This window comes from Buteo buteo, chromosome 21 (genome assembly GCF_964188355.1).
Source record: "Buteo buteo chromosome 21, bButBut1.hap1.1, whole genome shotgun sequence".
In the NCBI taxonomy this organism is placed as follows: Eukaryota; Metazoa; Chordata; class Aves; order Accipitriformes; family Accipitridae; genus Buteo; species Buteo buteo.
Window position 1 is genome coordinate 2,350,907 of NC_134191.1, and position 20,195 is coordinate 2,371,101.

The 20,195-nt window shown below is 41.0% G+C and overlaps 1 protein-coding gene across 3 annotated transcripts in view; it reads right to left on the reverse strand.

The window, feature by feature from the left end:
- The window catches only part of ITPR1 (inositol 1,4,5-trisphosphate receptor type 1), a 180,177-nt gene that overhangs the window by 96,375 nt on the left and 63,607 nt on the right, over positions 1-20,195 (reverse strand). For all 3 annotated transcript variants that reach the window (XM_075053126.1, XM_075053125.1, XM_075053124.1), the window contains 18 exons: positions 19,368-19,522; positions 17,987-18,086; positions 17,375-17,535; positions 16,436-16,577; positions 15,902-16,060; positions 15,133-15,305; positions 14,753-14,872; positions 13,245-13,439; positions 11,270-11,521; positions 9,720-9,861; positions 8,564-8,717; positions 8,039-8,226; positions 6,371-6,509; positions 4,799-4,857; positions 3,476-3,637; positions 3,206-3,376; positions 2,200-2,265; positions 1,172-1,309 (listed from right to left, as the gene is read on the reverse strand). In XM_075053126.1, the coding sequence (XP_074909227.1) occupies positions 1,172-1,309; positions 2,200-2,265; positions 3,206-3,376; positions 3,476-3,637; positions 4,799-4,857; positions 6,371-6,509; positions 8,039-8,226; positions 8,564-8,717; positions 9,720-9,861; positions 11,270-11,521; positions 13,245-13,439; positions 14,753-14,872; positions 15,133-15,305; positions 15,902-16,060; positions 16,436-16,577; positions 17,375-17,535; positions 17,987-18,086; positions 19,368-19,522 (2,676 nt within the window). The remainder of the gene's footprint in view (positions 1-1,171; positions 1,310-2,199; positions 2,266-3,205; positions 3,377-3,475; positions 3,638-4,798; positions 4,858-6,370; positions 6,510-8,038; positions 8,227-8,563; positions 8,718-9,719; positions 9,862-11,269; positions 11,522-13,244; positions 13,440-14,752; positions 14,873-15,132; positions 15,306-15,901; positions 16,061-16,435; positions 16,578-17,374; positions 17,536-17,986; positions 18,087-19,367; positions 19,523-20,195) is intronic.

The following is a 20,195-nucleotide window of genomic DNA, read 5'->3' on the forward strand; positions in this document are numbered from 1 at the left end:
TAGGTAGTCCATGGCAAAGAAAAGATGGAAAGTTATTATTGCAACAGCTAAGCCCAATTTATGTTTACTGGAATCTGCACACTACTTGCATGCTTCCAAGTACAATTCAGGAATCGGTGCCTTTCCTCTGACATCAGTGTGGATTACCAGTCCACTGATGGTACAAAATGCAGTTTGGAAAATTAGTGTCTGCTTTTATTTTTAAGGAGTTTCGTATATTTCCAAGAGCGAAACACCTTCCACACCACCTGTCCGACATGTATTCACATGCATGGACAGAAAAGTGACAAGAGGTGTCAGAGGGTGTTTTTGCTGCTGACTTTTTAGCAAAATATGAAGCAAGACAGCATGAGACTTAGCTTAACATTAATCAAAGCTATTGTCTAGAATTACTGGTTCTCAGAGACCTGTAGAGTTTGGAACAGAGGACAGCAGAGTGACCAGGAAAATGTGAAGAGCTCCCTCACCTATGCAATGATAAGTACCTGTCACCTGTGACTAATGGGCAGCCAACACGATGAACTTATGGTGCGCTTCATCAGCACAATGCAGTGCTGTGCAAGCTCAAACCATGCAGCAACAGAATCAGACTAGGCTTCAAACTGCACCTCTGACGTTACACGGCACTCTGTATGGCTATGAGCAGCAGACCTCGCCTGGAGAGCCAGTTGCTATTTATTCATTTCCAAGGGGGCACTTGGGACTCTACAACTGGGAGGGTCTGTGTCTAACTACTGGGTGGACCTGCTGATAGATCCCACGGGGGACCAGGCACGCTCATTTCCCTTCATGTTCCCAGGGTGGCTGTCATACAGCTACCTCACGGCAGCAACGAGGGTCTGGTTTCCACCGACACAGCTTAACTCCAAGGCAGCACACACCTCCCATGAAAAGGAGAGAGTTGAGCCTTGGTCTTACTCTGAGCTATGATGGACAGATACTTCTTCAGGAAACAGTGCCCAACACTGTCTATTCAAAGACCTCACACAAACAAAGCTTATACAAGCTCCCCACTATTTCTGAAGCATGGATATTTCATAGACTGTGAGGCTATATAAAATAGACTCTGTGAATCCAATTTAAAGGTAGAAGGTTCAAGAAGGTTCAGAGGAGGTATTAAAAGCCTGTCAACATGACATGAAGCAAGGCAACAGCCGTACAGAAACCCAACCTTTTCGTAAGGGATCTGCAGCAGCTCCAGCACAACCGCATGAGCTCCCATGTTCCTCAGAAGTCGCTGCTGCTGCTTACGGCTTTTCCTGACCGAGGCGCTTTCCTGAACACAGAGCTTGCTGAGCCGCAGCAGGATCTGGAGAAGAGACTTGCTTTAGAGCTGAGATTCTGGGTTTTATTTCAGAGCATGCCAGGTGGCTTCCAGAGAGCAGCAACAGTGAAAAACGCATCTGCATGGACCAGAGCAGCCCTAGGCAGCAAAATCATGTTTTGGGGTCTCGAGATGAGGAGCTAAGACCAGGCTAAGGCCAGGTCGGTCCTGCAACACCAGTAGAGGTGCAAGAGGACCAAGCTGCAAGCGAGAGCTGCTGGGAAACATGGGGGCAGAAGGCAGCGATGGTTCCCACTGTCCCCTCGAGTGGCAGCCACCCTCGCCACCCCCCAGGGACACAGCAGCCAGCGCAGCCTTGTGCCACTCGGCACAGGCAAGGGAAGCAGCTTACTGGCCCCAGGCACCACCCGTGGCATCTCTTGACTAGGGCTGGTCCTGCAGAATTCAGCCATGGCAAGCGAACCCAGCATCAGGCTCCACAGTATGGAATCACAGAAAGAGCATTAGCTCACACCACAGCAGCGCCAACGTGTGCTACTTTGTCTGGTATTTTTTAAATTAAATTTCAATAGCACAGTGGGTTTGAGTGCAAGGTACTCAGGACAGGGCAAATTAAATAGCTTCTCCACTTGCTTTCTTCCTTTGTAGCCTTTAACAATAAAAATATTGTGTTACCATTGAAACAGCAAGATGTCGCATTTCTCACTAATCCATTCTTAAGGAAAGAATACACATGTCGTGCTTATTATATTCCTGGCTTCTCATTCAAGTTGGGATATGTTATTACTCAGCAAATAGTTTCCACAATGGAAGAGTGACTCAGACTTTCCTGGGTGCCTCCCTCTAACTGCAGCTCTGCAGAGCTGTGTTACTCATTTACACTTCCATTTAACTACCAAGAAGCAAAGTTTTACCTCTTTTACTACACGGTAGTTGTAGCTGCTAGTACTTTCAGGCTTTTGGGACTTGCTGTGACCTTCCTGAGGATAAAATCAGACAATTTATTAGTAGCTTATACTATTGTCTTCATGAAGGCTAAAATTACCATTCTAGGATAGCACCTGCTTTCTTCATGGGAAGGAGTGTCATCCTTCAGTTTTCTGACAGTGTCAGAAAAAACCATATAATTATCCTGTCAAGTCACATTGACCTCTATAACATAAAATCAGGTGAGGATGAGCTGATTTTAGAGACGGCAACCTGCTGTCCTTTCCTTTGCTTGTCACATTCTGTCTGTAATCAAGTCTCCCCCCCAAAACTTCTTACTTTCTCTCCCTCTCTACTATTAAACTGTCATTGCATAGATATCATGAGATGCCTTACAGTACTATGTGCAAGGAAAGCAATAAGTTAATTACTTCCTTCCAACAATAAATGCTCATAACCCAGGGAATACTTGAATTCGCTCACCCAGTCTTTTCTATATGATTGGAAATTATATGGAGGCAAAAGGTGTTTAATTAGTTCTAAGCCAGATGTGCATGCCAAGAAAGTCCATATTATCAGGTACAGATAAAGCACTGTTCTCTTCTGTCATTTAATCCCAGTGCCATGATTCAAAATGCATCACACCTGAACAGTTCACAGCTCTGCCCTTAGATTATTTGAGGTACTTTTGACCATACAAAACCCATGCAATCTGTCAGGGCTGAAAGGGCACAAGTCAGGAGCCAGAGCAAACCCAAACCAACTGCTCTGTTAGAGCCAAAAGATGAGGATCCTGAGCAGTTTCCACTTGAGACTAATTGGCATAAACTAGCTCAAGTTCTCCTCTTATTCTTGGATTAATCTAAAAGCAATACAGACAGGCTCACCAGGCTATGCAGTGTGCTGGAAAGATCCTTTTTGTCACATTTCTAGAAACAGTTACATCTTCATAAAATATTAACACATGAATTTGAGCAAACACAACCTAATTACCTCTTTTTTCTTATGTTCGTTTTCACCTTGCACTCCATCCATAGTCTCATCAGGACCTTGGCCTTTGTACACCCAAAGCTCCGATTTTTCCACAATAGACCTCAGCTGGTCCAAATCTTGTTTTATCTGCTTGTAGTTGTCAACATCTTGGCTGGTAACAAGCAGTTGAACCTTACATGAATGCAATCCATTAGTTGCACAAAAGGATTGTTTTTTAGCTGCAACATATACATTCAGATGAGAAATGACGCTCTTAATACAGATACATACCTGCTTAAAAGCTTGAAGGACTTCTTGTCTCTGACTAAAGTGCCGGAAGAGTAGCTGAAGTGCTCCAGACACCAGAGGAGGATAATCATGCATTGTTAAATGCAACAAAACTCTGAGAAACGTTCTGCCACCATGATCATCTAAATCCAGCGGTGTGTTCTCCTCACTGAAAACAAGAGTGTAGGAGTTAACTAGCAGGTTCTTCAGACCAGTCAGCAGTGGCAGAAAACCTTTTTTCTTACTTTTAAATAAGGGGGAAATTTATCAAATCAAGTGCTATTTTAAGACACACAGGGTTTTTTGGTGTACTGCTTAATAGGGAGGCTATTCCAGAATCTCGCTAATCATTGTTCGCTCAGCTTACATTATCCAACGTACATTTTTCGGGGTTAAACTATGCCAAAATATTTGTCCCTGTGTCAGCCTCAACCTATGGCTCAAATAGTTCTTGCCTATTCCTGCTATTAACCTTTCTCACTATTTGTGAAACAGAACCCTACCTCAGTATCCAGGTTGTAATGCTAATTAAGTCAAGCACTTGAAATCCTCCTCCTCCCTCTATTTCCCTTGCACCTCTTTTCTGAGCATGAGAAACTTGTGTTGTATTTTTTTTTCCTGTCAGTGCCCCCTGAATCATTTCTGTATTCTGCTTCCAACCGAGTCTGCATGCTTACATTAAAACTTCTGGTTATTAATTCTGTAAGTGAACCTCTCTCTCCCCCCTTCTGCCTTCATTTAAGAACTCAGTTATCTTAGGTTTACAGAAAAAAACTGCAACTCTGAGCAGCTTAAGGACAAGCTCAAGTATTTGGACTCTGTCACTGACTAGCTGTCCTGTGATTTAAGAAAGGATATAAGTTGCTCCAGCAGGAAGGCAGGTATGGAAGCTTGCTTTCTTCTGTCATGCATGTGCAGTTTACTGCTGCATTAGACAAAAAAAGGGTGGCTAAATATGTATCTATCTCAGTAAAAAGTCCCAATCCTTGCCTACACAAACTTTTCCACCTAAGACTTCACTGCAACATTCGGATGTACTTATCCTACAACTTGGCTTTCACCCACACAAGTGAAAGCCTCCCATGAAGATCTTTCTGGCTGAAGGACCCCTGTCGTCCCTTATTTGTGGCTTTTAATCCAAATGGACACTACTTTGAGCTGCATCAAAGGCATTTCAAAATGAAGCCTAGGTAACTGGCAGCTGCTTCCAACCTTTTCCCAGCCACCACCTCACTTTCAGCTGCAATCCACACTCCTCGGGAGCCCTAAGGGCTGCAGCCTGGGAACTGCTGAGCTACCCCTTGATTAGCACTAGCGAAGAGATACTTTCCTTCCGCCAAAGATCCCCTCGGCTTGTTCTTCAATATGTTCAAAGTCTAGGGCTCCTGAAAAAAAAAAAAGACAAATACATTACGTATTTGTTGTACCAATGCTGTTTTTACAGCCTAAAACCATTTTAAACAGCAAGTGGTGATGTAGGTGTAAGCAAGGGGGTCTTAAGAAGCTGAAAGGAATGCTGAAAGATTACTGAAGCAGCCTGCTAAGATAACATAAGACAATATATTAACCTGTACTCAGCTCACAAATTAAACTGCATAATAATTTCAGCAACATCCAGGCTTATTCCTCCCTTGCCTATTTTTAGATTGCACCAGCATCATTCCAGGACACTGATGAGACCTGGTGTCATTCAGAGGGGCCATCCACAAGAAACACCAAACTTCAGCCTTGAGAAGTTATAAAGTAATAAATTCAGCAATGACAGCAATACCCCTGTGGCTCAATAGACAAAAAGTTCTTTGCATTTTTCAGTATAGGGTATATATTATCACATGGGCAATGACCAATGCTCTGAAATAAAAAAATGAAAATGTTAAAACAGACTAGGAGCTCTCAATATTGCACAAAGATTTGCAAAGGGGAACAGAAAGAGAGCACAGGGATTTTGCATCCTTGCTGAAAATGTTTACCCTCCTTCTTCCAAAGTTCAGCTCACAGAAAGAGCTCTTGCTCTCCCGCCAGCCCAGTTTTGAAGGCCCTGGCACCCCGGGGGGCTGCCGGACAGGCAGCCCAAGAAAAAAGTAAACACATCCCCTTTGAAGTGAGATCAAAAGAAACAGTCTCCTTCCTTTGAAGACTTCGCATCTAAACCACATTTTCCTTATCCTTCTCCTTTGCATCTAGAGATACAGTCCCCAAATTGAGGAAGAAAAACTGTTTGATGTCTAATAAGCTCCACTTTTAAAGTCCAGTTATTCATACATGGTACACGTCCTAACTACAGGACGCTTTTTCCCCTGGAAAGCAATAGAGCAATTGACAACACCCCATTTACCCAGTCCACTAACTATCCTGCTTTCGATTAAGAACAACACTGGACATGACAAGCTCCTCAACAGCTTACTTTCATACCCTTGTCTAACACCACTGAGAAACAGACACCTCCAGATGTCTTGCCTTCCTACAATACCTTTGGAAAAGAGAAATTTGGGTGGGTTGAGGCATCAGGCAGGGGGGAAGGGATGGAGGAAATCAGATTACTCTGAGGACCCTTTTCCTTCACCCAAAAACATTAATAGAAAAGATTTTATTTGAGGTTGATGACAGATCACACGTGATAGTTTATTTCAGGTTTTCTTCAAAGGATGAATTTCAGGCTCTTGGTCACACTTAAACACATGGAAACAAGTAGTAGAGAGTACAAATAAATCCTGGGTTTTGTTTGGGGTACATGGAAATGATCCCTACTCATTACTCCCACTGCTAGCAGGGTACTCTGCTTCAGTGGGACCACTGAGATGCCAAAGCAAGAACCTGAATCAATTATCCAATTAGCACCTGTAAGATTAAAGAGTCCTCCCTAACCCACACAAACTCATTCTTTGCAAAGTAACTAACCTGGTACATTAGCTGGCATTTCTTGATTACTGCTTCCAGTTGGTGATTCAGACATCTGGGCATTGCTTTCATCAAATTCATGTTTAAATATACAAAGTAGGCAGGAGATTCTGTAGTCCAATCTCACATTCAAAATAAACTAATGATACAGAAGTAGTAAAAATGTTGAAATAACTTGCTTATTTCAGCACATGTACAATTTACACATAATGCAGTGCTACCAACATGCAAGATCAACATAGTAAAGTTGGGGATTTAACTTGGAGAAAAGGTACGCAAATGTTTCCCCAGAATTCAGTATTTGATGATTCAGATGAATCAGATCTGATTCAGTATCAGAATTTGTTTAGTGATTTCAACAAGCACGTGATATACACAAAGTAATAAATACTTGTGAGAGATTTTGGCAGAGTTTTGATCCCTCATTATTGCCCGATGCCCGCATCCTCCCCCCCCAAGGAAAGGAAAGCAGCATTTCTGTCTCCGTTCTCAGACCAGCAGGACTCTAACAGACCAGCACTGCTCTCCTCCTCGTGCTCACTCCCGGGGTGCTGTCGCAGAAGCAGCTGAACGTGAGCTGCCAAGAGCCAGGCTGCTGCTGCCACACCACAGCCACCAGTTCGGGTGGGCTCTACGAGCTAGTGCCCATGAAACCTCCAGCACAGCAGGGACCACCTTCTCGGTGGTCTTCCTCCCTTTTGAGGAAAGAAGTACAACGCAAAGAACACTTTGCGGTTCTCTCAGATTTAGGGGAAAATGCTTAATGCCAGTTTCAATAGACCACGGTAACAGGGGAAATACTGGCAGACTAAAATATCCCATTGCACATGCCGGGCCATAGGAGAAGTTCTGGTTTTAACTAAAATTAGCAACGGTGAAAGGAAGTGAATCAAGCCTCCCCTACGTGCTGCATCTGCTGCTGAGGGGAAGGGCATAACCTCAAACCCAGCTACGTGCAGAGCCTCCCACGGGGGCACAGGGAAGGTACACCATGGCTTTCCTGCTGCTTCACATACTTTCGCCCACAAGGCTTTTGAAGCATTCCGGGCCCCCTGAACTTGCCCATGAAGCTGCTGTACAAAAAAGGGACTCCTACGCTGAGGAAGGGAAGATGGATTTCGGTGCAGTAAGTTTGTAGCCACATCTAGGTCAAGGCAGCGCTGTGGAAAGGGGAAAAACACTTTTCTCTCTGTGTCCCTAAGACTTAGGAGTGAACAAGTCAGAAAAGCCAGACAGAGATGGAAGAGACAGCGAGACTGGCAAATGTGCACACATAAAAAACATTTCAGGCTGATGGCTCTATGAGGAGTCTCAAGTATCTCCCCCTTCCTTGGGGCACTTAACAAGATGGTTCTATAGACTCAGAGAAATTACTAAGACAGTAAAGTGGAAAATGAACTCTCCACTTCAGGAAGTCAGATATTTAGAAATCACTGGTAAATATGCAGATGTCTATTGCAAACCCATTTTTATTAAATTGTTTCAGTAATGGCATAATATTGTCACATGCAAGTTGAGTGCTGCATGCCTGAAAGTCACCCTTGTAACATTTTACCAGTTTGAAAAAGGCACATAGGAGGCAGGAAAGAATTAAAAGCAGCATGGCACTATATTAATGCTTAGATTAAAGACAGCACAAGATGCTACGCTAATCTGTGTTGCTAGTACCTGAAGTATTTCGATGATCTTCAGCTTTGTGTCCATTACCAGGATGTCCTCTTTCTCTGGTTCACTCTGCTTGACGTTACCCTCAGGAGCAGCAGCAAGCGGAGTCATGGGCAAGAACCCACCGCCTCTGAGCACCACCTGGGTCATCAGCTCACCGACTCCGTGGATTGATCTCATCACATTGCTCCCTTCAGAGAGGTAGGTAAACAGGTAAGGTTATGATGGTGTAATGGGACTGCATTAACAGGACAAGGACCCTCCACTTCCTACGAAGAGAAATTGTCTCAACATCAAACAAGGCCAGGTGGACACCCGAATCCCTGGAGCAGATGGAAGTCAAGAGAAGCACTGCAGTACTTTCAGAACCCCCTGCCCTCTCCCTCTTCCGTCGTAGGCATTACTCAACTTTACAACCAAGCCATGGACAGAAAGGAGTAGAAGATTTTTGAACTCACATTGGCATTTTGAGATGAACTAGAAACTACCAAAGAACGATCTGTTCTGCCAATTATTTTTCAGCCTTACCTTTACTTTCCTCGCCTTTTGCCATCTTGGTAATAGGGAAGATGGTAGTGATGTGCACACAGTCTAATATAGCAAGGAGGATTTTGGTTAGTCTGAGGAGGTCACAGAAGTTGTAGAAACCAAAATATATCAGATTCCTGGCTAAGTTAACAACCTACCAAAATAACAATAAAAAGCCTGATTAATACTAAACATTTTGCTATCACAATCAAGTTGTCTTAACATAGTGAAAAGATAAAGAACCTAGCTGCGAGTCGTATTCTTATCATAATACCTTGTAATTCCATAAGACTGTATAGTTCTACGTTTTATCAAGTTCTACTTTTCTACAAATACTGCAATGCCTGGAGTAACAGTCTGTACCTGCAATTAATATTCTATAACTACAAAATCATACCATATTTGTCTCATTATAGAAAAGATAAGTTAGGTCAAGACTAGAGGGAATGCACAGATGCTTTTTATGGTTTTGTCTTACAAAAAAAAGTTTTAAAAAAATCACACATCTACAGCTTACTGCTACCAAGTTATTAAGTTTCCCCACAAGTCCTCCACATGCACTGCTTCAAGTTCTACACATAATAATTTCACACACAGTGCAAATATTTAATGTAGCCCCATTATCTGAGGTATATTTCTTCAAATGCTTTTGGTTTTTTTTCTGTAGAAACATCATATCTTTTCTTAAATTAACTGTTATTTAGGAAATGCTACTGTATGGATTTGCTACATTTTATTTGCACAGACAGACTTTTAATAGGTCTGTAAGTCACAGGACACTGTATTGCTCTCTTCGTGAGTAATATTGTAAGCTCTAGAGACTATCTGTGCATGCAGACATAGCAGTTAGTTTTCGAGACTATTTATTCCAGTAAAGCTTGACCTTGCAATAACATTGAGAGCACAAAAAGTAAACAAGGCTGCTGCAAATCTAAGACATAAGCTCACATTCGTTAATTGTATTTCAAGAACTATCACTGCAAACTCACAAACTTCAGTGGGGTTGCTTGCACGAGGAAAAAGGACTACAGTGGAAAGGAAAAGCCTGCTGAGGCTCAGCAGTCACTAATTACTTGCCAATCTACCTGGTGTTGAAAAAAGTACCAACATTCCACAAAAAAAAAAAAAAAAGATAAAATCAGAACTGGATAACTACCTCAAAAGTGAGCTTATTTTTCTCTTTATCAGAGAAAGGGAACCTCTGACACACCACATCTCTTAAATATTCCTCTACAAATTCCATTGTTTGTGCAAATCTCTCCTTAATTTCATCTTTGGAAGTTCCACTGCTATCATAGCTGAAGAGGGAAAAAAAAACAAAACAAAAAACAAAACAAAACACAAAACTTAGCATGCAAATACACAGGGCTCTTTTCCCCCGACACAATTTTCATTGGTTTGTCAAAAATCTAAGAAGTTAAAGGCTGTTAAATAATTTATCCAAACGAGGGAGTCAGGAAGCTGACACCATAATTTCCTGGCTTTTGCTGTTTTATCCCATATGCTCATTTTGCACTATTTAAAAATCTCTGAGGAAAACAAAAAAAGAGAATTTTGTCCCAATAAATAAAAGAAGAAACCCTTATTATTTTAGTGGAAACAATGACAAGCTATGTACAGCATTAAGGAGAATGAATGTGGCCAAGAGATGCTGACTGTGGATGCTATTTTCCCTCCAAATAAAAGCAATATATATGCAAAGTAGACATTAATTTTTCTTAATATAAATTCTAGGTTTGTTTCTCAACATGTGCAGAAAGCATTCGAAAAAAAGACAATCCCCACCACCTTCCACTAACTGCTTTGGTTTTCCTGTTACATCACATATCACTGTTTAGCCTCTGCCAGACCTGAAGCCATTTGTTTTTCTATTTTGACATTTAAAGTTGAATATGATCTATTGTGTATCTCTCAGAAAAGAAAAACAGGCTAGCAAGGAGGGAAGGGAGGGAAAACCAAGAAACCACTAACCACCAGTACTAATACTGACAAGACTCAAATTCCTAACATTTAACACAAATTTTAAATGTTCATTTTCTCCAACTGAAAAAATTGAGTTCTGAACAGGTGAAGAACTACAAATTTTACATTATTTGTGCTATAAAGAGTTAATACAAGCCTACGGTCAAGAAATCATGTGTCCACTTGAGCTGTGGTTTTATACAGGTTTTTCACCACTGTATCACAGTACTTTCCATTGGCGGTTAAGGAACATGACTCTGTCTCCAGCACATTACTTGCTTCAGCATCTTCCCCCTTTTTTTTTTGCTTTTGATTGTGTGAGTTACCGTATGGACAATCTGCCCTGAAGAGTCTATGCTCTAATCAAATAAGGCAGGAGGAAAAATTAAATAGTCCTCCTTTGCTTTCACTCCCCAGGGCTAGGTCACTCGTCAGATCACCCAAATCAGACACAGACCATCACGGTGATCACTGCGGGTTTTGGAGACAAACCCCTACTGCCTCATAGCTTACACCATGCATACACAGGAAGGTTATTTTGTTCTCAGGAATGTTCTCTCCAGCAAACATTACAAGCAAATGAAACTACAGGGTTTGAATGTGTTATGGATTTTATTTTATTTTTTTATTATTTTTAAACAGAAACAGTATAAATAATGCATGGGTTTAGGATTGATCTGGTTTTGTTTTAAAAATCAAGAGTGATGTAATTTCCTTTCCCACACCATTCCAGCAAGTACTTACTCATCAATAGCAATTTCAGAAGGTATTTCAGACCACAGACGAGCATACTTCACTGGTGTTACTTGTTCTTGGGGGTCACGATCAACGTGCATATGAAGCATTAGCCGGCAGAAAGATGCTCTCAGATCATATGGCAAGTTTTCATCAGACATGCAACGGAGAATGAGGTCCACATCCAGCTGGCCAGATATTTCATTTATGGCTAAGTACTGCCGATCAAGGCACATTCTAGCAAAGAGGTTTAGTTGGTATCTTCAGGGGGAAAATAATACATAAACAAACAGCTTACATTTTAATTTCCTGAAACGTCCACTGGGTATAGTACTGATATGCTTTTACATGTATTAACAGAATGACTCTTATATTTTCCAGTAATATAGCTATGCTTATTATGGAAAGAATAAAGTACTCATCAAACACTAGTAAGAGGTAGCAATGGAAAAATAAAATAAAAGGAGTCATCGTATTTCCCTGAGAGTTACATAGAATTAAGTAATGTTGTTTATGAAAGCTACAGAATAATCCAAAGAACAGTTAAGGCAACTCAGCCTAAATCATGTAGAAGACCAAACACTTACTACTGATGCTGAAGCCACAGTTGTTCACTGAGGCAACAATGTAGGTGGACTACAGAATCGTTAAAAATCAGGTATTTCATTAAACAGCTACCGAGCTCTGCTCCCTTCAGTCAAAGAATTGGTAGAGAAAAACTAAACTTAATTCCTAAGCTTTTCAGTCCATAAACTAAAAGCAAGCAACTGGCATTTAAGGCATGCATATTAAGGACTGATAATTAGCCTTTAGTCATAAAGCACATGTCCAGCATTCATGAGCACTCATACAGGCTTGTGTTGAACAGTGTCAACCATGAGCTTTCCTAAAAAAATGAACATTTAATTGAAACCTTTTCACTCTCAGCACTTCTCAAGGAAATTTGACCAAACTGTATCCTAAACCCTTGTTTTAAGCATGTTCACGAGTCTATAATGTAGACTAAAAATAATTAACACTATCAATTCTACTTAAAAATGAGTGCAAGAAAATTATTTTGAAAGCAGATACAATGTTTAAAAATATATACACAAGTGGTGTCCTTTTGAGCTCAACCCTCCAATAGGCTCAAAAGCCCCACGTATTAGGAAGTCTGCTGCAACAACCATTTCAATAGAAGAGATAATGCAAAATAAGACAGCTAGTAAAAAATAGAAAAATCTAGTTGTACTTTCTGCATCACCACAATTGAGTCTGTCAAACTACTCTCAGAAGTTTATAACCCAGACACAGGAATTTGGTCTGGGCTGAAACCTGATCTTACACTATGCCAAGAACTTGGTGTCTTGTCAAGTCATCTGGAAACATCGCTTCACATTAGGAACTGCTAAAAGCATAGCTTAAGCTGTACAAAAGAGCACTGCACATTAATCAAACCAAACTTGTGGCATTTTCATAACTTCACATTTTGTCCTGCTGAGAACTACAGGACCACTAAAGGCTTTGAGCTTAGAGAGAAATTTTAAAGGCAGGGAGAACAGCAGTGACTTCTTTAAAACCAAAAGCAAAGCCATCTGCACACTGAAATCCTGTTCTTCCTGCAAGCAGTTGTTCACCCCAACTACCATCCAAACACAGGTATCCTAAGCAGTTAACATACAGGCTCTCTTATAACACCCACTTATGAGGAAATCAAGCAGAAATACAGGCATTAAGTGCTGTGCAAATTCAATGCACTATAAGTCTCAACTATTTTTTTTTAAATCAGTTTGAACTTGATTATCCTGATAATTGGACTTCTCACCGCGAATAACTTTGTGCTTTTAGCTGTCACTTCAAAGAGACATCATTCTCACTCTCTAACAGCTATTTTGTCCACGAAACCAGTACCCTTTCTCCCAAACCAACTACAGCCTATATTCCAAAGGCTTCCCCACTCAGCCTTGCTGAACTTTGCTAGCCGACTACTGCGCATGCTGTTAACCTGTAGTAGCTGAGTACGTCTCGATCTTCCTTCTGCCCTTCCTTAGCATCCTGAGCCAACTCTCTGATACTCTTACTGCGGATTTCCTTGTTACTGTCTCTCCAGAACAACCACACTTCTTCCTCATCTTCTCCAACTTCCAAGGCATTTTCTCCACTTGACACTTCTTCAAACTCAAATCGAGAGAGGACCAGCCTGCCAGAAGAAAGTTAGGTTAGGTTACAAACTGCCAAGATCCATGCAGATCTTTTAGAACATTTCTTTTAAGACACTTGCTAAAAAAGACACTTGCTAAAATGTACTGGTGATATAGAAGTAACTAATTTTATGATCTCACCTGCATTCAGAAAACAAATGTTATTGCTCAGCTCTGTGAAGTAAAAGCAGAATTTCTTACTCTTTCAGCAGTAGCATTTTACTACATAAAAACTTCGGGGTTTATTATTAAAAGCATTAGGTTAGAATGAATTTAGATTATAAGCTTCCCGTTCAGCCTTAAAAAGACCAACATTTCAGCTCCATTCAATTGATGAAGAAACAAGGAAGTTAAAGACACGACTAACTGGCTTTCAAAAACAACTTTATGGGAGAACCAATTCAAAGATTGTTCAACAGACAAAGAAAAGGATTTGGTTAATAAAAATATCTAAAAATTGATTAGTTCTGTATCACATAAATGCCAAACGGATCAGAACTTCTTTATGCTTACGTGGTGAAATAACTAGAAACAAATCAGCTACTGAAACCAAAAAGGCTTTGGGGACTTATAGAAAAAAGATCATACATTTGAAAAAAAGACAAATTAAATACACAAGGATAAGAACAAATAAGTGATATAGCAAGTTTAAGTGCTGGTCAAAATAAATACAGTCTTTATGATTTCATGAAGAGAATTATGTGCGCAAGAATACTCTCATTCATTTGTGTTTTAAATACTACCTGACAAAGACCTGCTTCCCTTTTGCAGTATTTTGGTAATTATTACCTATGCCCTATTCCACATATCGAATAAACCCTTCTTTATGAAGAACAACTGGGATTTGGTGCCTGCTATGATGCTTCAGCAATGGCAGGGCAATGCTGAGAGCTGGAGACCAAAATCCTAACCGCAGAGGGAGAACCGGGTGAGCAGAGATGCGTCAGCTTCTGCTTTGCTGCAAGCTAAGCTGAGCAGGCACGCGCCCAAGAAGCGCTCGCTCGCTTCAGACAGCTTATGGAGGAAAGCCTGAAGCCCAGACGAGGATCAGGCCCACAGGACCCTGCACACCTTCCTGCAAAGTCTGTCTACTTTGATCAAACGTGAGATATCTGAAAGATTTCTCTGACTGCAGGACTGAGAATGCATATGGCAGACGTCTGCTGCCATCAATACCCATTTACTGTGTATTTGAAGAGGACCCCACACATACTTAACTGCTTTCTCTAGTCATGCCAGCAGTGCTCTCAGCTTTGAATCACCTTCCTTCTGTTTCACACTAGGAAAACCATCTTTAAAGGCATTAACTTACTTAGTTTCAATGAGAATGTCTGCATTTGCTGGATTCAGCACGGCTTTACAAATCAACTCCTGTGTCACTGGAATAGACTTGTTCATGGAAACGCACAGATCTGAGAGGTAATCCAAAAACCTGTTGGAAAACGCGAGCCAAAATGATATCAATCCTTGTTGAGATCTAGACTGAAGCAATCTACATTTCAGAAAGAAAACATTCAGAACTCCATTTTAACATTGCAGAGCGAGACTGTTGCCCGAGGGGGAAGTTAATGGTGAGTGCCAAAGAAGAAGTGAACGAGCTGTGCTTCCTTACTAGCAAGTTGGCAGGTAAAGAATTTTCTCAGAAGGCTAAGAGGAAAAGGGTAATCATATACTCAAAAACGTAGATCTCACCTGGGCTCCCTATTTTTCCTCACGAGACTAACAAAAGTGTCAATCTCGGCAGCTGTGATGTGCTTCTCCAAGAGCTTGCGATTGTTATGAAGCAGTGCTGTGATAGTGTCCTCAGCCAAGACATCATAGCCAATTTGCTTCTGCATGAAGCCAAACTGCTTTGCAATGTATTCCTTCAAAACATAGGGGGAAGAAGGAAGGTGTTGCAATTAATTCTCAGATTTTAAGAAAGTGCTCAATAACAGAAAACAGTAAGATGTTCGTCAATGTCAACACCCCAAGAAGCAAACTGGATTAGATTCAAATGGTTCTTCTTTTGAGAGAAAACAAGCGATGACAGATAACCTTAACACCTCCCTCCCTCCTGGGCTAGACACTGCCAAGGCATTTATCCTCATCTCGTACGAGTTTGTTTCTAATAAATGGCAAAAAATAAATGAACAGCCTTAATACACAGGTCAACTTTCAATGGAGCTTGTAGTAAACAAGAGTGAAGAAAGTCTTACGATTCACCTGAATTTGACAGTCAGAAATTCCATTGTTTTCTTTAAACTCCCCTTGGAACTGGTACTAATTACACTGCATATAGTCTCTGATAGAGATGAAAAATGCCAGATGGAGTAAAACTGAGCAATCTCAAAATCTCTTGCTGACTGTACAATCACAGCACAGCATAGCAGCGTTTAATTAATGGGATGCAGCTTTTGTATTTTTTTTGGAGCACGGGATCAATGTTAATGCCATTGAAAGCTACAGACACATTTCAAACCTGATTCTTTCTGTAATCCTGCTGAGAGTGTCTCAGCACTCTGTAGCAAAGCCGGCATATGTGTCTGAAAGGAGCATGACGCTGGTCTCCAAGCTCCTCCAAGCGCAACATCGGGCCATCACCACTGTCTGTAAATGGTGCTTGCAACAACTTGAAAATCTATAGATTAATTAAAAAACAAAGATAAAATCCCATGAGACACTGCCTTCACCTGACTAAAATTAGTGTAAAAGCACTGTGTCAGTGTCTTTAAATTTCTAAAAGGTACATCAGAAATACACTATAGTTACCAAGTTTCCTGGCCACAGAGTAGCCTGGACAGAAGACATGGTTGATCACCTTTTTTCAACACCGTAATCTGTAATTTTTCCTTCTAGCAAGGGTATGCCTACAGTCCACTGCCAAGAGCCTGCTGAAAGCTAGAAACTCAAAGGATCTTTGGGTCCCAATAATTTGGCCAGGTTCTCTATTATTAGGTTCTCTTTTCTGACAACCTCTCTTTGTAGGCAGATTTTAGAGAAAAATGCAGCCTACCTGCTTTAGAATATTCTGTTCTCTCATGAGTTTTTGCCGTTCTCTATTAGGTTTAGAAAATACCACTTCAAGGACATCTTGTCCAGAATTAGTTCCACCAGTAACAAAGTAGACCAAATCTTCCAACAATTTGGTAACAGATCTAGAGGAAAGCCAGAAGTTGTTAATCCAAGACTACAAATTCTATCTATTAAAAGAACAGTGTCAGTGTAAGTTTACATAGACTTCAAAATGCTAAGTGAAACAAGAACATCAATTAGAGACTGACTCAGATGCTGGATAAAGCACATAGGGTTGTACAGAACTTAAAATTAGGAACTTATGCTCCCTATTGCCATAGCCTTAGTGTCTAATAGCTAAACCATAGCAGCAGTAAGACAACAGTATCGCTTTAGGGCAACTATATGCTCGCCAAGTTCTATTTGGCAGTTCTTTAACTTGCCAGAAAAAATAACATAAATCGGGTGATAATCTCTCCCAAGGCCAAATAAAAGACACTGGCTACAGAAGCTCACAGGCCTTGGTTTTACCCAGTCGACTCTGTGCTGTTTTTGTGTGGCCACGTACTTTTCACGGATAATGTCAGAGGATTTGCAATAAGTCATATGTTCAGTCTTCACAAGATGGATTATAAATTCCCACACTCAATTTGCAAAGCCCGACAAGAAAGGTATGCTGTGGATTATTCCTCCAAGTTCACAACAACAGTTCTCATGCTCTCATTTCACAGAGCGACAGGGAGGGCTTGACAGAATAGGCTTGAGAACCTCCACTATGGACACGTCAACAATAAAACCATCAACTTTTTTTTTTTTGTTTAAATCTCATCAAGGCAGAAACAAAATCCCTCTTCTGAAGATAGCTAACATAGATAAAATTTTCAAACAGTTACTGAGTAAAGGAAACAACATTATCTGAACCAAATTCTTATTACCTTACCTTCTTTCATTCTGGGTTATTGTTCCCTTTTCCAATTTGCCAGCAATGGAACCTAAAACCTTACTTGCATCATTTGCAAAATCCAAGTCCCGAACCTCTGCAGGGGAAACTGGTACTATAGCAAAAGCTTCTTTGTCCTCTTTCACTGGAGAAGTACCAATCTGAAACCCAGAGAAGTTTTATCATCAAACCAAAAAGCAGAAAACAAAGTAGCGATTCACATAGTGAAAATTAAACAGAAGAAAAGCCACGCTCCACTTAGACAGTATGAGAATACTGATGAAGTCAAACTTTGAGAACAGGACCACTCTCTGCAAGCTCAAAGCTGTTCCTAAATCCAGAGAAACATCAGGTGAGATTGCAAAATGTTGCTGTAAACAGTGGAAAAACATCCTCCTCGTGCACAAAAGAAATCGAACAGTGTAACTACTAAACTACCATGAAAACCTAGACTTTAAGATAAAATATATTGCGCAGGCACCATTCATTACTGTTACGCTGCTTGCTGTTTGACAAACCCAGCAGTCTCAAGGGACTGGAACTTCTGCCAACAACACTTTTGTCAAAGTACAGGAATCAAAGGACGTGCTTACATAAAGTAACAGAACTTACTTTAAGCATCACAGGTTTCTCCTCTTCTTTATCAATAGGGATATTGGTACTATGAACCCAGGTGTTAGTGCAAAGGTGTCGAAGTCTGACATAAGAGTTCCTGAAAGTCAAAAGTTTCAAAGCATGAGTCAGTTTCCCAGACTGGAAATCCTCACATTGTTTGAACTGCAAGATGTTGGCAGGAACAAGCGGAAAAAAAAAGTGTCATCTTTACCCATGCTGCATACCATAACGGGAATAAGACTCTTCTTTCCTTATTTCATTCTATAAATTCACCTTAGGAAGCCTTCTTATACAATGAAATAGATTTTGCTGTAAAACAGAACTACATCTGTATTTTGTTGCCGTATCTCAGCTGCTGCACAGTAACAAAGCCAGCCTCTTCAAGTCCTCACATTTCCACATGCTGTAGTGTACCTGAGCTGTCAGCTTCCTCCCTTACCTTTGTATTTTTCAGCCCATAACTCCCTGATATCTATTTTATATTTTCAAAACTGAGAATTTCTTGGCTCTTTGTATCGCTAGTCAATGTTGTACAAGGATCAAAGGTCCACGAAGATACCAGAACAGGAGACTAGTATGCAACAATTTTCTCTAGCAGAAGTCCTATGGGGACAGCAGTTCCCAGACTGTTTCCTCAGGTATTTCTGGCAACGACACTGTTTTCCATGTACCAGCTCTTTGATAAAACATGTCAAGCCAGAGTCAGATGAGCATCTTAGTCTAGGATAAGAAACAGTCTCTCAGCTGCAGTACAACCTCCTCTCTCCACACAACCATGGCAGCCCAAAGGACAGAGGAGGCAGCCAGGATGGCTGCTTTTGGTGGCCATGTTAACTTCTGCTAACTTGAGAGGATCTGATCATTTAGAGAGTTGCTGAAGTAGATGAAACAAATACGCTGTGCTTTCTTGGTGGGGACAGACACCAAAGAGCCTGCATGCAGACTGTGTATCTTTGAAGGGTACAACATCTTTTAAAGGAGCTGGAGGGAGGTACCATAGGAATAGTAAAGGACATGTAAACAAAAGAAAATGAAGTGCTAAATATTTGATGTTACATCCTAGCTAACATAATACAGACAGGTCACAGGAGTGGCTTGATAGGACACCCAAGGATTTTAGTCCCAGTTTGTTCACCGGCAAGGAAGTCACTTAATCTCAATTTTCCCATCTGTAAAATGGTGTTCCGTTACATATAACTCAATTCTGAAGCACTAAAGTGAAGCTTCAAGCACTCACTAAGTATTTCTGTATTATTTTGAGGAAGAACCTTAATTCCAAAGGACAAAACAAAATTACTGGGAGATAGCTCTACCTTAAAAACAAGAATCATCAAACTCCAAAGCAGAAAGTCAGTTCTAACGGTAGGCTTAGCTGTACCTGGGGACAAGGCTGTCTCCTCCTCTCAAGGTGGTAGGGTCCAACTCGAATATGGAGGAGATATCATTTCCTTCAGGCACAGACACCAGGGAGTACGCCATCTTCTCCTGAGCATTGCGCAAGCCTCTTCGGGAGGCATCCTGCTCAGGGTCCAGCTGTGGAAGGAGTCCCATCACACACAGTCAGACCAAGCCCTCCGGACCCACCCACCTCGTGTTAAGTAGATGTGTCCTGTAATTTGCAGACTTAACTCTGAACCACTCCAAGTACCAGTTAAGACAGCTGGGCTTTAGGACACCAGTAAAACTGACAAGTAGCTGCTCTTGCCAACCATTTCTTCACTTTCCCTGGTGTTAATAACTTCTGAGTATTTCTGGATCACAAGCACAATAAATACTAGACCACAGAGGTTATGTCTTGCAGACAGTGCCAGAAGAGACTCAAAATCCCCCAGCCATATAGCCCACAGCGTGCTGGGAACTCTGGCTAGTTTTAGATGACCCACATCTGCTAAGATCCCAACTCCTGACACTACTGGCTCTTGAAAAGTATTCTACATATTGCATTTATCACGCTAACAAAGTAATTATGTGAGCTGCAAACATAAAAATCAGCAACGCTATGTACCAACAATCTGGCTGGGAAATAATCAACTTCAGCAGCAAAAATGGGACTCGCATCTACCACAGACAAATGAAACAAAAAGATAATCAAGAAGTTAGATATCTTGCTGTTCACACTACAGCTTATGATGCACTCAAACACAATTATATGCTACGAAGGCCATGGCATCAGAAGTATCTTTATTTCCAAGGTGCTAGCAAATTA